At 41.3% G+C, this 16,043-nt stretch overlaps 1 protein-coding gene across 3 annotated transcripts in view; it reads right to left on the bottom strand.

Annotated features, from left to right (window-relative positions):
* Nucleotides 1-6,226: 6,226 nt before the first annotated feature.
* Nucleotides 6,227-16,043, bottom strand: part of si:ch211-167b20.8 (protein phosphatase 1 regulatory subunit 3A) — a 52,544-nt gene continuing 42,727 nt past the window's right edge. For 2 of the 3 annotated variants that reach the window (XM_060932057.1, XM_060932058.1), the window contains one exon: nt 6,227-12,146. In XM_060932057.1, the coding sequence (XP_060788040.1) occupies nt 10,809-12,146 (1,338 nt within the window). In that variant the 3' untranslated portion in view covers nt 6,227-10,808. The remainder of the gene's footprint in view (nt 12,147-16,043) is intronic. The other variant, XM_060932059.1, reaches the window with a different exon arrangement.

The following is a 16,043-nucleotide window of genomic DNA, read 5'->3' as shown; positions in this document are numbered from 1 at the left end:
TAATTCAGAAGTCAGGGAACAAAAGCGGGTCTCTGAAAACTACCTCCAACTGGACATAGTGCAACATCAGAGAGAGAGTAATCCAGATCCTTATGGACTGGGGAGTAATGTGGTGCCACAGGTGCACAGGGGGATTCAACCCCCTAGTATATGATCAAAATACAACCAGCTCCAGCTGCCCCCAAGTTCTTTTTAAATATTTCTGAGATACTGCCATGTGTTAGCTAACTCGGACAACACTGCAATGATAAACTACATCAACCATCAGGGCAACATGAGGCTGAGCAGCTCTTGCCTTGCACAAAATCTGCTCAATTGGGCCTATCCACAGTTAGCATTGCTGAAAGCAACTTATCTGCAGGGGCTGGACAACATGGCCTGCTGGAACAGGGTGCACTGCCTGCCAACTCACCTCACCATCTACGATGTGCTTTTCCTCCTTGACCACTGATTCTTCCCACATTGCCCAGAATTCAGAAACAGTGGGTACAATGTCTTGTATGTAACCCCGAGATGACTGGCAAGATCTTAAAGGGATAGTTCGGGATTTTTGACATGAATCTATATGGTATCCCCGTCAGCAGTGTCGTGCATCCACACTGACTTACCCCCGACAGTGTTCTGTGAGCCTAGATATTGTACAGTGTTGGTCAGTGCACAAGTAGTTCCGGCAGGTTTCCTGGGGTCTGCAAAGTAACACGTTTTTCTTCTCAAAACAGCTCGTGTTCGAATGAGTGATTTATTAGCATAACAAAACCCTTGTAGTCCAAAAAGTCACACCTTGTAATTGCTTGGGGCTACTTTCTCTCAATAGCGATCAGTGCGCGCTACAGTCGCTAGTTGACAGGTAGCTAGGCTATCTGTTTCATTCACTTAGTTTAGTGCTTGGGAAGTTGACTGCATCATGTCTGACTACAGCAGCAACGACGAAGACATTGATTTCAGCACACAGCCAAGGGGGTATCTTTATGAACCCGAATATACGGATGCTGAAATTCAACAGATGGAAGTAGAACGGGCAGAGAGAGAGAGAGAGAGAGAGATGGTGAGCAGAGAGGTGGAAGGTGAAGCCGCAGCCGCGAGACCTCGAGTGACGGACAATTGGTGGTGTACTTGTTTCAAGTGCGAAGTAATGCAGACCGAGGTTGAATGCTACTGTTGCCAAGAATGGGACCTCGTTATGCCACGGATGCAAGACATTTCGATTGACGAGGAGGCCGACGCGTCAGCATCTGTCTGCATCACCAACAATAAGGATTTACCTGCGCTCCTGACTGCGGGTGTCCTGGAGACATTTTTCCACATCCCGAAAATCAACTGGAAGAAGCGCCCCAGACCAGCTGGACCCGATGGCCAGTTGTCTGCAGAGTGAGTGTTATTACCCTACTGTACAAGTGCTCAATTATATTGTATGGCGTAATATTTTATTAGTCTGAGCCCTGCAGTAGGTTACTGCAACCTACAGTCAAAACACGAATCATTGAATGAATCTAATGATAATCATATACATACCATAACATTTTATTGGTGATGCATATCTTTATTATTATTATTATTATTATTATTGTGTATCCCCAAGTCATTTATGTTGCAATTTCATGTTTGAAGCAAAGCTTTTATCCTGAGCATCACCTTGTTTGCGTTTGCGTCTGGTCTGAGCTCGCTGCTAAACACTGTCGAACAACTAATGAAAGTTGTTGGCTAGCTCGCACACAACTGTTAACAGTGACAGCGCGCACTGATCGCTATTGAGAGAAAGTAGCCCCAAGCAATTACAAGGTGTGACTTTTTGGACTACAAGGGTTTTGTTATGCTAATAAATCACTCATTCGAACACGAGCTGTTTTGAGAAGAAAAACGTGTTACTTTGCAGACCCCAGGAAACCTGCCGGAACTACTTGTGCTGACCAACACTGGACAATATCTAGGCTCACAGAACACTGTCGGGGGTAAGTCAGTGTGGATGCACGACACTGCTGACGGGGATACCATATAGATTCATGTCAAAAATCCCGAACTATCCCTTTAATTTCACCTATGGCTTTTGAATGTGGTTGCAACACCCTGGTAACACCCGGAGGAAACCCACACAGATACGGGGAGGACATGCAAACTCCACGCAGAAGGGCCCTCGTCGGCTGCTGGGCTCGAACCCACGACCTTCTTGCTGTTAGGCGACAGTGCTAACCACTACACCACCATGCCGCCGTCTGATATAACCTTTTGGTTGAATTCAAGAATTGTTGACCGAGTTCATATCACCCAGTTTTGTGAATTTTTGATCTTGCAACATTACACATGAAGGTGAACCTACAGAGCATCCCTTACTGTTCCCGGTACAGGTTCTGTGATACTACAACCCCAATTCCAAAAAAGTTGGGACAAAGTACAAATTGTAAATAAAAACGGAATGCAATAAATTACGAATCTCAAAAACTGATATTGTATTCACAATAGAACACAGACAACATATCAAATGTCGAAAGTGAGACATTTTGAAATTTCATGCCAAATATTGGCTCATTTGAAATTTCATGACAGCAACACATCTCAAAAAAGTTGGGACAGGGGCAATAAGAGGCTGGAAAAGTTAAAGGTACAAAAAAGGAACAGCTGGAGGACCAAATTGCAACTCATTAGGTCAATTGGCAATAGGTCATTAACATGACTGGGTATAAAAAGAGCATCTTGGAGTGGCAGCGGCTCTCAGAAGTAAAGATGGGAAGAGGATCACCAATCCCCCTAATTCTGCACTGACAAATAGTGGAGCAATATCAGAAAGGAGTTCGACAGTGTAAAAGTGCAAAGAGTTTGAACATATCATCTACAGTGCATAATATCATCAAAAGATTCAGAGAATCTGGAAGAATCTCTGTGCGTAAGGGTCAAGGCTGGAAAACCATACCGGGTGCCTGTGATCTTCGGGCCCTTAGATGGCACTGCATCACATACAGGCATGCTTCTGTATTGGAAATCAGGAATATTTCCAGAGAACATTATCTGTGAACACAATTTACCGTGCCATCCGCCATTGCCAGCTAAAACTCTATAGTTCAAAGAAGAAGCCGTATCTAAACATGATCCAGAAGCGCAGACGTCTTCTCTGGGCCAAGGCTCATTTAAAATGGACTGTGACAAAGTGGAAAACTGTTCTGTGGTCAGATGAATCAAAATTTGAAGTTCTTTATGGAAATCAGGGACGCCGTGTCATTCGGACTAAAGAGGAGAAGAACGACCCAAGTTGTTATCAGCGCTCAGTTCAGAAGCCTGCATCTCTGATGGTATGGGGTTGCATTAGTGCGTGTGGCATGGGCAGCTTACACATCTGGAAAGACACCATCAATGCTGAAAGGTATATCCAGGTTCTAGAGCAACATATGCTCCCATCCAGATGACGTCTTTTTCAGGGAAGACCTTGCATTTTCCAACGTGACAATGCCAAACCACATACTGCATCAATTACAGCATCATGGCTGCATAGAAGAAGGGTCCGGGTACTGAACTGGCCAGCCTGCAGTCCAGATCTTTCACCCATAGAAAACATTTGGCACATCATAAAACGGAAGATACGACAAAAAAGACCTAAGACAGTTGAGCAACTAGAATCCTACATTAGACAAGAATGGGTTAACATTCCTATCCCTAAACTTGAGCAACTTGTCTCCTCAGTCCCCAGACATTTACAGACTGTTGTAAAGAGAAAAGGGGATGTCTCACAGTGGTAAACATGGCCTTGTCCCAACTTTTTTGAGATGTGGTGTTGTCATGAAATTTAAAATCACCTAATTTTTCTCTTTAAATGATACATTTCCTCAGTTTAAACATTTGATATGTCATCTATGTTCTATTCTGAATAAAAAGTGGAATTTTGAAACTTCCACGTCATTGCATTCCGTTTTTATTTACAATTTGTACTTTGTCCCAAAGTACAAATTTTTGGAATCGGGGTTGTATTTAAACCAGACAGCCAACATCCAATCTTTAACTCAACTTTTTATGTCACAGACAAAAACACAAGGGCATCCCTTTTCAACATATGTTTGATCAAATACAACCTCAATTCCAAAAAAGTTGGGACGCTGTGTAAATTGTAAAAACAGAATGCAATAATTTGCAAATCATGGAAACTCTACATTTCATTAAAAATAGTACAAAGACACCATATCAGATGTTGAAACTGAGAAATTTTATTGTTTTTTGGAAAATATATGCTCATTTTGAATTTGATGTCAGCAACAGATTTCAAAAAAGTTGGGACAGGGGCATGTTTACCACGGTGTTGTATCACCTCTACTTTAAACAACACTCTGTAAACATTTGGGAACTGAGGAGACCAATTGCTGTAGTTTTGAAAGAGAAATGTTGTCCCATTCTTGCCTGATATACAATTTCAATTGCTCAACAGTTCGGGGTCTCCTTTGTCATGGTTTGCACTTCATAATGCACCAAATGTTTTAAATGGGAGATAGGTCTAGAATGCAGGCAGGCAGTTTAACACCTGGACTCTTTTACTATGGAGCCATGCAGTTTTAATATGTGCAGAAAGCAGTTTGGCATTGTCTTGCTGAAAGAAGGAAGACCTTCCCTGAAAAAGATTTTGTCTGGATGGTAGCATATTGCTCTGAAATGTGTATATATCATTTAGCATTAATGATGCTTTCCCAGATGTACAAGCTACCCATGTCATGTGCACTAATGCACCCTCATACCATCATGACTTTTGAACTGTGCACTGATGAGCCGGATGGTCCCTCTGCTCTTTAGCCTGGAGGACATGGTGTCCATGATTTTTGAAAAGGAGTTCTGCTTCTGATTTGTCAGACCTTGGGACAATTTTCCACTTCACCTCAGTCCATTGTAAAATAGCTTGGGCCCAGAGAAGGTGGCAGTGTTTCTGGATATTGTTTATATCTGGTTTTAACTTGCATTTGTGGATGCAGTAAAGAACTGTTTTCACAGACGATGATTTTCTGAAGTGTTCCTGAGCCCATACAGTGATTTCCACAACAGACATGTGTCTGCTTTTAATGCAGTGTTGCCTGAGGGCCTGAAGATCACACGCATCCAATGTCAGTTTTCAGCCTTGTCTCTTGCATACAGAGATTTCTCCAGATTCTCTGAATCTTTGAATGATATTATGTACCACGGATGATTTGATTCCCAAATTCTTAGCAATTTTACATTGAGGAATGTTATTATTAAATTGTTGTACTGTTTGCCCACGCAATCTTTCACAGAGTGGTGAACCCCTCCCTATCTTTACTTCTGAGAGACTCAGCCTCTCTGGGATGCTCTTTTTATACCCAATCATGTTACTGACCTGTTGCTAATTAACCAAATTAGTTTTTTTTTTTACCATTACACAACTTTTTCAGTCTTTTGTTGCCCCTGTCCCAACTTTTTTGAAATGTGTTGCTGACATCAAATTCAAAATGAGCATATATTTTTCAAAAAACAATAAGATTTCTCAGTTTCAACATTTGATATGTTGCCTTTGGACTATTTTCAATGAAATAGGGTTTCCATGATTTGCAAATTATAGCATTCTGTTTTTATTTACAGTTTACCAGTGTCCCAACTTTTGTGGAATTGGGGTTGTATTTTGGTTTCACCAATGTGGACATTAACTTATACTATAAAACAGCCTAAGCAAATTAAAAGTGCTATGGAAAAGAAAAGCTCAAGGACTAATGGGACCAAGAAAAAGGGAGAAAAAATGACTTGGTCTTTATCTGTTGACTGATGTAATTATTCTGCTTAGTAGATTCTGTTGTAGGGTGGCACGGTGGTGTAGTGGTTAGCGCTGTCGCCTCACAGCAAGAAGGTCCTGGGTTCGAGCCCCGGGGCCGGCGAGGGCCTTTCTGTGTGGAGTTTGCATGTTCTCCCCGTGTCCGGGTGCTCCGGTTTCCCCCACAGTCCAAAGACATGCAGGTTAGGTTAAATGGTGACTCTAAATTGACCGTAGGTGTGAATGTGAGTGTGAATGGTTGTCTGTGTCTATGTGTCAGCCCTGTGATGACCTGGCGACTTGTCCAGGGTGTACCCCACCTTTCGCCCGTAGTCAGCTGGGATAGGCTCCAGCTTGCCTGCGACCCTGTAGAAGGATAAAGTGGCTAGAGAGATAATGAGATGAGATGAGATTCTGGTGTAATTTTTTTGTTCTCCCAAACATTAACATTATAATGTATATGATACGCACAGAAACGATGCTTAGATGTCTGCCAGTGTTTATTTGTGAGTGCTCTTTGATTGGTTGTAGCCTACATCAAGTCACAAAGAATCTGCAATTTAACAATGCAGTCAACTTCATGCATTTGATATGTTTAATGAGAACAAGCTTAAAAATCAATCATGTCACCTAGTAAGTAATACAGTTCCGCCAGTGATCAAAGTTTACACAACTCATTATGTTTTACACCAAACAATAAATGCCCTCTCCATATTGCTATTAACAATTCCATAACAATTCTCATTTTTGAATATGAACAGTGATTCGCTGATATAGAGGTCTTCATGGTAAACACGTACATGAAAACCACAACATGTCATGTAACAATAAAAAAAAATTAATTATTGTAGTAGAGTTTCATATGAAGTTGTATAAGGAGTGTATAAATTGATCCAACGGATTCTAAATGTAAATGTAGGTTCATCAAAAGTAAACATCCTGTCATTAATGAACTTTCACATGATTGTTCCCACTTAAGAAGTCAGCAACACTTTAATCTTCATTTTATTTTTATGAAATTATACATTGAGGTCATTTTACTGCTACTACATTAGCCAATCACTGTTGATATTCATTTGTTAAGTAGGCCATCATTTGTAACAAAGGGGCCAACTCTGCCTTTCCTCTTTTTTGTGAATATGCTCCTGATATGTAACGACTTTAATTAAAGCCTGAACCCATACAAACAGTTTCTGCATCATGATACATCATTAAAGAAAGCAGACAGGTTGATTATCTTGTACCTGAATGCCACTCTCGGTCAGTTTTCATCAAATTCTGCCTAAAACTTCACACACTTTCTTCAGCATTATATTACTTTCATTAGCAATATTCTGTTAATTACTTCTCACATCTTTCTTACATGGCCAGGACTCTATGTGGATGAGGGGTAAAAACAATGGCCAAGAAGAAACAAACAATGTCACATTCATAAAGTCATTCATTCAAAACTTAAGTGTCTGCAAAAATAATTACCACACTTGGTCAGTTCTCTTTATATTCTATCAGGTCTCAAATGTCACAAGAAGGAAAAGTAAGTGCCAATGGAGTGCCAGGACTACAGAACAAGATTTCCTAGTGGAAGGACAGATTACCATCCAAGAACTAGTCATAGACAATATACTAGCACATCTCAAACAATTTGAATATCGTGAAAAAGCTCAATATTTTCCATCAGTTATTTACGAAAGTGAAAATGTAATATATTCTAGATTCATTACATGTAAACTAAAATGTTTCAAGCTTTTTCCTACTTTAATTTTGATAATTATGACCTACAGTGCAAAAAATAAAGTCTCAAAATATTAGGATATTTCATTTCAAGTTTGAGTAAAACAGTAGAAATACTGTGTTGTCTAGTTCAGTACACACAACCACAATCATGGGGAAGACTGCTGACTTGACAGTTGCCCAGAAGATGATCATTGACACCCTCCACAAGGAGGGTAAGCCACAGAAGGTCACTGCTGAAAAGGATGACTGGAAAAGGTGGACAAGCAACAGCAATGACCGCAGCCTTGAGAGGATTGTCAAGAAAAGTAGATTCAAGAACTTTGGAGAGCTTCACAAGGAGTGGACTGAGGCTGGTGTCAGTGCATCAAGAGCCACCACGCACAGATGTCTTCAGGAAAGGGGTTACAACTGTCACGTTACTAATATCAAGCCACTCCTGAACCAGAGACAACATCAGAAGCATCTTACCTGGGCTAAGGAAAGAAAGAACTGGACTGTTGCTCAGTGGTCCAAAATCCTCTTTTCAGATGAAAGTGAATTTTGCATTTCATTCGGAAATCAAGGTCCTAGAGTCTGGAGGAAGAGTGGAGAGGCACCGAATCCAAGGTGTTTGAAGTCCAGTGTGAAGTTTCCACAGTCTGTGATGATTTGGGGTGCCATGTAGATGACAAACTCTCCTTCTCAGTGAACATCGCTGTAGTGATCTGGACGTGTAGATTCCTCCTCTACGACATCCAAAGGATCCACCCTTTTCTCATCACCTACTCTACTCAGCTCCTAGTCCAAGCACTGATTCTCTCCTGCTTGGACTACTGCAATTCTCTCCTTGCTGGCCTTCCAGCTTCTGCCATCAGACCCCTGCAGCTAATCCAGACCCCTGCAGCTCACCTGATTTACAACCTCCCTCGTTCTTCCCATGTCACCCTTCTGCTTGCCAACCTGTACTGGCTACCTATTGCAGCTTGCACCAAATTTAAGACATTGGTGCTAGCTTACTAGGCTCTCAAGGGGTTAGGGCCAGCATACTTCCACAGTCTGATCCGCCCCTACATGCCAGCTGGATCCTTACGGTCCGCTACTACTGGTCACCTGGCCCCTCCTCCTCTCTGCTCCTACCCAGCCCACTCAAGACTGCTGTCTTTCCTGGTTCCCTGCTGGTAGAATGACCTTCCCATTGAGGTCAGAACTGCCAACTCCCTGACCACCTTCAAGCACAGACTGAAGATTCACCTCTTCAGGTTGTACCTCTCCCCTGCTTCCCTGCCCACTGTGTAACTGCGCTTCCGTCTTGACCAATCCAGGCTGCGTACTGTCTAGCCTGGGTTTAGCTCTTTGAGTTCTCTCTTTAGTTGTACTTTTTATGGTTGTTTTGCTTCCTTGGCTGTTTGAGTATTGGTACTTCAACAGAATATTACACTAGGTATTGTTGTCACTTGTTCAGTTAGCACTAGAACCTTCTTGTCTACAAGTTCAGCACTTCGTGTACCTGACTTTTGCACTCGTTGTACGTCGCTCTGGATAAGAGCATCTGTTAAATGCCACGTAATGTAATGTAATCTGCTGGTGTGGGTCCACTGTGTTTTATCAAATCCAAAGTCAACACAGCCATCTACCAGGAGATTTTAGAGCACTTCATACTTCCATCTGCTGACAAGCTTTATGGAGATGCCAATTTCCTTTTCCAGCAGGACTTAGCACCTGCCCACAGTGCCAAAACTACTACCAAATGGTTTGCTGACCATGATATTACTGTGCTTGACTGACCAGCCAACTCGCCTGACCTGAATCCCATAGAGAATCTATGGGGTATTGTCAAGAGGAAGATGAGAAACACCCGACCCAAAAATACAGACCACTATCAAAGCAATATGGGCTTCAATAACACCTCAGCAGTGCCACAGGTTGATACAGTAATTCATGGTAAAGGAGCCCCAACCAAGTATTTAGTGTATAAACGAATATAGTTTTCAGAAGTTGGACGTTTCTCTATTGTAAATCCATTTTTGATTGATCTTAGGAAATGTTCTAATAATCCAAGATACTGGATTTCAGATTTTCATGAGCCATAAGCCATAATAATCAAATTTAAAACAAAAAAGGCTTGAAATATTTCACTTCATATGTAATGAATAAAGAATATATGCAACTTTACCTTTTTGAATTAAATTACGAAAAAATTTGTGATATTCTAATTGTTTGAGATGCACGAATGATCAATATACCCAGCAATTGCACTATGAGAATTAAAGGTTATATCCCTGAGCGTTCTTCAGTTTGTCCATCTGGGCACCTTATAAAGGTTTCACTTTCACAGAGGGTTTTAGGTAGAACAGCTTTAGGAAGCTAAGAAACTTTGAGGAATTTTTTAGTGTATTTCACAGAAAATGAGAGAACATCCCACAATACTACATTCAGAGGCTAATTAGCTCAGAGATGGAGGGATTAAGCGGTAGTTGCTGTGGTTTTTTTTCTATTTACTATTTATATAATTATTTAATTTCAGTGTAATATAGGCACCTTGCTTGTATATTCTGTACTTTGTACTAAACACTGTGTAACAGGCTATGCGATTTTTTTACACCATTTATTTGTATATGGGAAATGAGTCAGAATTAACCTAGTAATTTGCTATTAGTACTAAAATCACAGTGATATATAAATCAGAGGCAGTGCATAAAAAATAACTCTCTGAATAAATAATGGTTGTGTTATATATTATTATATGGACACGAGTGTTTTATTGGGAAATACACCACTCAGATTTTTCATACAAACTACACCTGGAACATTGAGTGACATTTTTCAATATGCCACTTGTGAGGATATCAATGAATTGTTTTGATGAATTTGGGTACTTTTTGTTTGTGAATGTGTCTGAAGATAGGAAGTTTATCTTCTTGTGTTGAAAAAAACATTTTTCATACGAAATACATTGCGGATCTGAATGACATATTTCCCGATATTTCACTCCGATGACGTCACTCCCAGTGTTTTCTCCCCCGACTTGACGTGTGTTGTCAAAATGGCAAACCAGTTCACAATTAAAATTATTTTCATTAACTTGAGGTTTTTTTTGTGTGTGTGTCTGTGTAGGTGTCCTTAGAATATAAAGAATATTACACAGTGGCACGATATCTTTTCTTGTTAAAAATATATATCACTCATTTGCTACACTCACTCATATGTTCACCACTCAAAGATAAACTTCATATCTTCACGCCACCGTATAATATATATATATATGCTATGTAACCACCGCAAACACTAATAAGAAACTATGTATTGTAGTATTTTTAAAGTTCAGAAAAAGGCACTTGGGAAGGCGAGTTTTAAAAAGAAACAACACTTAAAAACAGAGGGAAACTAGGAAGAGTACCATGATGAGGAAGATGTTGGGTTCATGGAACCCAACTATCAAGCAGACCGCAGCACTTAGGAAGGCAAATGATGGAATCAGAGTCTTGCTTAAAATTACATCAACCTCTGCATTAGAAGCCTCTAAGTTCTTCCAGGGCAGTGCAGGCTGGCTTTCTAATCCCTCTTGTTTCTGAAATGAAGCAGGGTTATTGTAGTACAATTCAAACTTTTCATAAGATAACGGTTCTTCCTGCGTCATGGAAGGTTCACCATCCCCACCTTCAGGTGCCACTGCTTGCACAGTAGTGGTTAAACTTTGGGATGTAGCTGTTGCACTGTAAAGAGATGTTAGCAATGGGCTCTCCTCTTTCAGTGCTGCACTCTCAGAGCCAGATGTAGTGTTTACATTCACAGAAAGAACTTCAGGTACCTCCAGTTCAGGCTCTAGCCCCTGGCCTTGTTGTTGATATTCTGTTATCTCTGGGTCAGGTGTTTTTGGAGGGCTGGGAACATTTTGGATCACATCATCCTCTCCGATCTGCCCCAGGTTGGTGGGTTCAAATGGTTGGCGCATATAGGATGCAATCATGTCTGGTACTTCCCCTCCCCTTAGACTTGCTTGTTCCTTTCCACTGGTCTCCCTTTTGACCACAGTGTCATGTTTTATCATGTGCATTTCAGGCTTCTCCAGTAAGGACTCATGTGATTCTTCAAACAGGATGTCATGTCCTGTGCTATGACTAAAATCTCCTTTGTTTTCACTTGCACTGGCAGTAATCAACTCATTTAAGGAACACTGCTGTGTAAATTCTTGCAGCTCGTGTAATGAAGATTCAGTGTTGTCAACTTCCATTGTCACACTGGTCTGGTCTTGCAATTGTGCCACTCTCCTCTCTCCAGACCGTATTTCATCATTCTCTCTATGGTTTTTAAATTCTTCGGAGTCATCTTCCCCCATATATTGGGTGCTTGGAAACATGGCTGGTAAAGTTATGTTTAAGTCAAAAGGTGCTTGGACTGCAGTGTCTGTCTGGGTGTTATCTTGATTTGGGCAAAAGAGTTGGCTGGACTTGGCAGAATGCACAAAATGTGTGTCAGAGTTAGATGTTAGGTCATTATCTGGGGCTTTATTCTTAATGTAAACGATATTCTCAGTGGGTATTAGTAATTCTGTGCCTTGGTCTTTTTCTAGACGGTCTGTTTGTGGTGGATTTTCAGGTAAATCCTGTAGAGGACGTTCATCTGGTCTGTTGCCACTTAGAAAAGGACATTTTGCTATTGTAGGGTCTTCTCCAGTTTTAGAAGGAGAAATCAAAGCTTCAGGAATCTGCAACCAAGAGGACAAACATTAATTGACCCTGAAAACACTGCGTTGTGTCATAACTGTACAAACATTTATTGGGTGAAAAGATGGAATGGGACTTTGAGACATGGAAATCTTCCATAACCTATAGTTGCAGTCATGGCAATATTGGAATGTCAATTTCTTTAAACTGTTCTTTTTCTGTGGTAGAATGATTATATAACATAGATCTTTAATTGGGGAGAAATAAGAACTTAGTGCACAAGTTAATTTATTTTGGGTTTTCTGAAATTAAGACATGGTCAAAATTATACATGCAGGCTCAAAAATGTACATGCGTCCACTTAGATTATTAACTCAGTGGTGGTAAATGTTCCAAAATGTCTTAACTTGCCAAAACCATGGCCTCTTAACTTTCTATTAGTGATCATGATTGACTACAGCTGGTGGCTTCTATGTGCCAACATAAAAGGATTTGTTTGACAGCACTCATTGTATTGACCAACACACAGTACAATGGGAAAGTCCAAGGAGCTCAGTGCAGATCTGAGAAAGAGGACCACAGATTCTTATAAATGTCTCTTGGAGCCATTAATAAATAACTGCAGATTCCCAGATCATCAGTTCAAACAACTGTGTATAAGTACAAGTTATAGGAATGTGTAGCCACTTTGCTGAAAGAAGACCCAAACTGTTACCCTCAGCTGAGAGGAATTTGGTTCGAATAGTCAGGAACAACCCAGGAACCACAAAAGCACAGGAAGCTGCAGGGACACTGTCTACAGTCAAGCGAGGTTTACAATGCCATGGACTAAGAGGCTGCCGTCCAAGAAAGAAGCCCCTGCTCCGAAATTGACACAATCAAGCTCGACTAAAGTTTGCAGCTGATCACATGGCCAAAAGTGAATCCTTCTGGTGGAAAGTTTTATGGTCAGATGAGACAAAGATTGAGGAGTGATCTGTACCTCTGGTCATTGAGTATTTGGCCACAATGATTAGAGATACAAGCCCTGTGATGACCTGGCAACTTGTCCAGGGTGTACCCCGCCTTTCGCCTAGTCTGGTTAACACCAGACCATATCACAAGTGAAATATGGTCTGGAATCCGCCTACTGAATTTCTCGTAGGGGAGGTGTGGTTTACGATTGTCAACGGCCGTTTATTGGACGTTGCGAATGTCTATCATTTGGCATATACGTAGCCCATGGCCAATCATGGCAGTTGTACCCGGTGACGTAGTTAGAGCGACGAAGAGGCGAAGAAGAGAAGGAAAGAGAAAGAGAGGGCAAAACAAAAATAGGAAAACAATGGCACCGAACTTTTTTCACTTGTGATATGGTCTGGTGTTAACCAGACTAATTCAGAACAGTGTCTAAAGCTTGATCGAAAGTTTGGTTCGTATCGCTCGCCGCCATGTTAAATGTGATCCGTAAACAGTCCCAAATAAACTACAAGCTTCCGTTTGTCTAGTAGTACGCGTCACCGTCTTTCCACCCCTCCCCACTCTCTGATTGGCTCCCTAACTCAGGCGAGCCTTTAGACCATAGTTTCCATGCTGTCTTTTCAGATCGGAACGATTGTGCAAAGCAGCATGGGATTTCCCAGGCTACCTTTCGCCCGTAGTCAGCTGGGATAGGCTCCAGCTTGCCTGCGACCCTGTAGAACAGGATAAAGCGGCTAGAGATAATGAGATGAGATGAGATTAGAGATACAAAGGAACACGGTAACAGCTGTTAAGCATGGTGCTTTCAGCATTATGCTCTAGGGCTGTCTTGCTGCCAGTGGAACTGGTGCATTGCACAAAGTGTATGGAATAATGAAGGAGGACGACTACCCCAGAATTCTTCAGCATAACCCCAAACAATCAGAAACTTGGACACAACCAGGTATTTGAACAGGACATCCATCCATTATCCGTAACCGCTTATCCTGTACAGGGTCGTGGGCAAGCTGGAGCCCATCCCAGCGGACTACGGGCGAAAGGCGGGGTACACCTTGGACAAGTCGCCAAATTATCGCAGGGCTGACACAAAGAGACAAACAACCATTCACACTCACATCCACACCTATGGTCAATTTAGAGCCACCAATTAGCCTCACCTGCATGTCTTTGGACTGTGGGGGAAACTGGAGCACCCAGAGGAAACCCACGCAGAAACAGGGAGAACATGCAAACTCCACACAGAAAGGCCCCCATCGGCTACTGGGCTCAAACCCAGAACCTTCTTGCCGTGTGGTGACAGTGCTAACCACTACACCACCGTGCCACCCCTTGAACAGGACAATGATCCGAAATACACATCAAAGCTGGTTATGGAATGGATAAAGCAGGCTAACATTAAGCTTAAAACTAGTCCTGAGCTCAACCCTATGGAAAACATGTGGACCGTGCTTAAAAGTTGGGTCTGTGTCAGAAAACAAACAAATTTATTTGAATTCTACAAATTCTGCCAAGAAGAGTGGTCAAATATCCAACCAGAATTCTGCCCAAAGTTTGTGGATGGCTACCAAAAGTGTCTGGTCAAGATGAAACTTGCTACTGGACATTTAAACAAATATTAGGTGTGCTGTATGTATAATTTGGACAATGGGTTGATTTCAGCAAACCCAAAATAAATTAAATCTTGTGAACCAAATTCTTTTTTTATTAAACATATGTTGTATAATTGTTCTGCTATGGAAAAAGAACAGTTCAAAGAAATCACTGAAAGCCCAATATTGCCATGACATTCATGCCCATGATGACATGATGCAACTGTAAACTTCTGACCACAACTGTGCGCGCGTGTGTGTATACATATATCACAAGCATGAATGAACCAAAGATATTAGTATCATTATATTGTCCATGCTGTTTTCTCAGTCCAGATATTTATTTGGTATTAGCTGTGCATCTATAATTATATTTGTATTATATGTTATGGCATTCATAACATGTATGAGTACATATTAGCACTATAGTCTATTAAGAACTATTGTAAAAACTATTGTTAGAACTATTAGTGACGAATACATAAGGTATTAGGCAGAGACCCGTCCACCCGTAAATTTGACGGGCAATTGCCGATTTCAACGGGCAAGTATACACACAGACGGATACTGAAACGGACGATAATGCCGAAAATTTTCGCACATGAATACTCCCACATGTCATCCGATAAATCCAGTTATGTTCCGCCCACACACGGACTGGCCATCGGGAGTAGCGGGAGTTTTCCCGGTGGGCTGGTGGTTCAGCGTGGGCCGGCGGAGAAAAAAAAAAAACAGTTGCGCGCTGGCCTTTAATATGATAAGCAATGTTAACAGTTTCTTTAACAAACTGTTAACATTGCTTATTACAGTTGCGCGCTGGCCTTTAATATGATAAGCAATGTTAACAGTTTGTTAAAGAAACTGTTAACATTGCTTATCATATTAAAGGCCAGCGCGCAACTGTTTTTTTTTTTTTTTTTCTCCGCCGGCCCACACTGAACCACCGGCCCACCGGGAAAACTCCCGCTACTCCCGATGGCCAGTCCGTGTGTGGTTCCGCCATCATTTACAAATCGTAAGAAACACAGTTTAATACGAAAAATACTGAAAACTTGAAATGAAAAATCAGAATATTTCATCGTTTCCGCCATTTTGGCCCGCACTGAATCTTGTAACATGCGGACTGAATAAATCGCGAATTCTGATTGGTCGAAAATTGCCAAACACCCTGCGTTGTAGTTTCCTCTTTCTTGGCGGGAGAACCGCATTTTTTTTTGCTGACTCACTCTTCTGGATCAAGATGAATCCCAACAAACGCCCCAAATTGAATGTGACAAAAACTGATTCGTTTTTCCACAAAAAGACAGAAAAGGTATGTGTGATACATTGATTAACAAGGGGGTTTCATTGGGGTATGGTAAAATAGAATACTGTTGGTTTTTTTTTTTT

Source organism: Neoarius graeffei, chromosome 10, assembly GCF_027579695.1.
Source record: "Neoarius graeffei isolate fNeoGra1 chromosome 10, fNeoGra1.pri, whole genome shotgun sequence".
Lineage (NCBI taxonomy): Eukaryota > Metazoa > Chordata > Actinopteri > Siluriformes > Ariidae > Neoarius > Neoarius graeffei.
The sequence above is the reverse complement of the archived record's forward strand: the minus strand, read 5'-3'. Positions and strand labels throughout refer to the sequence as shown.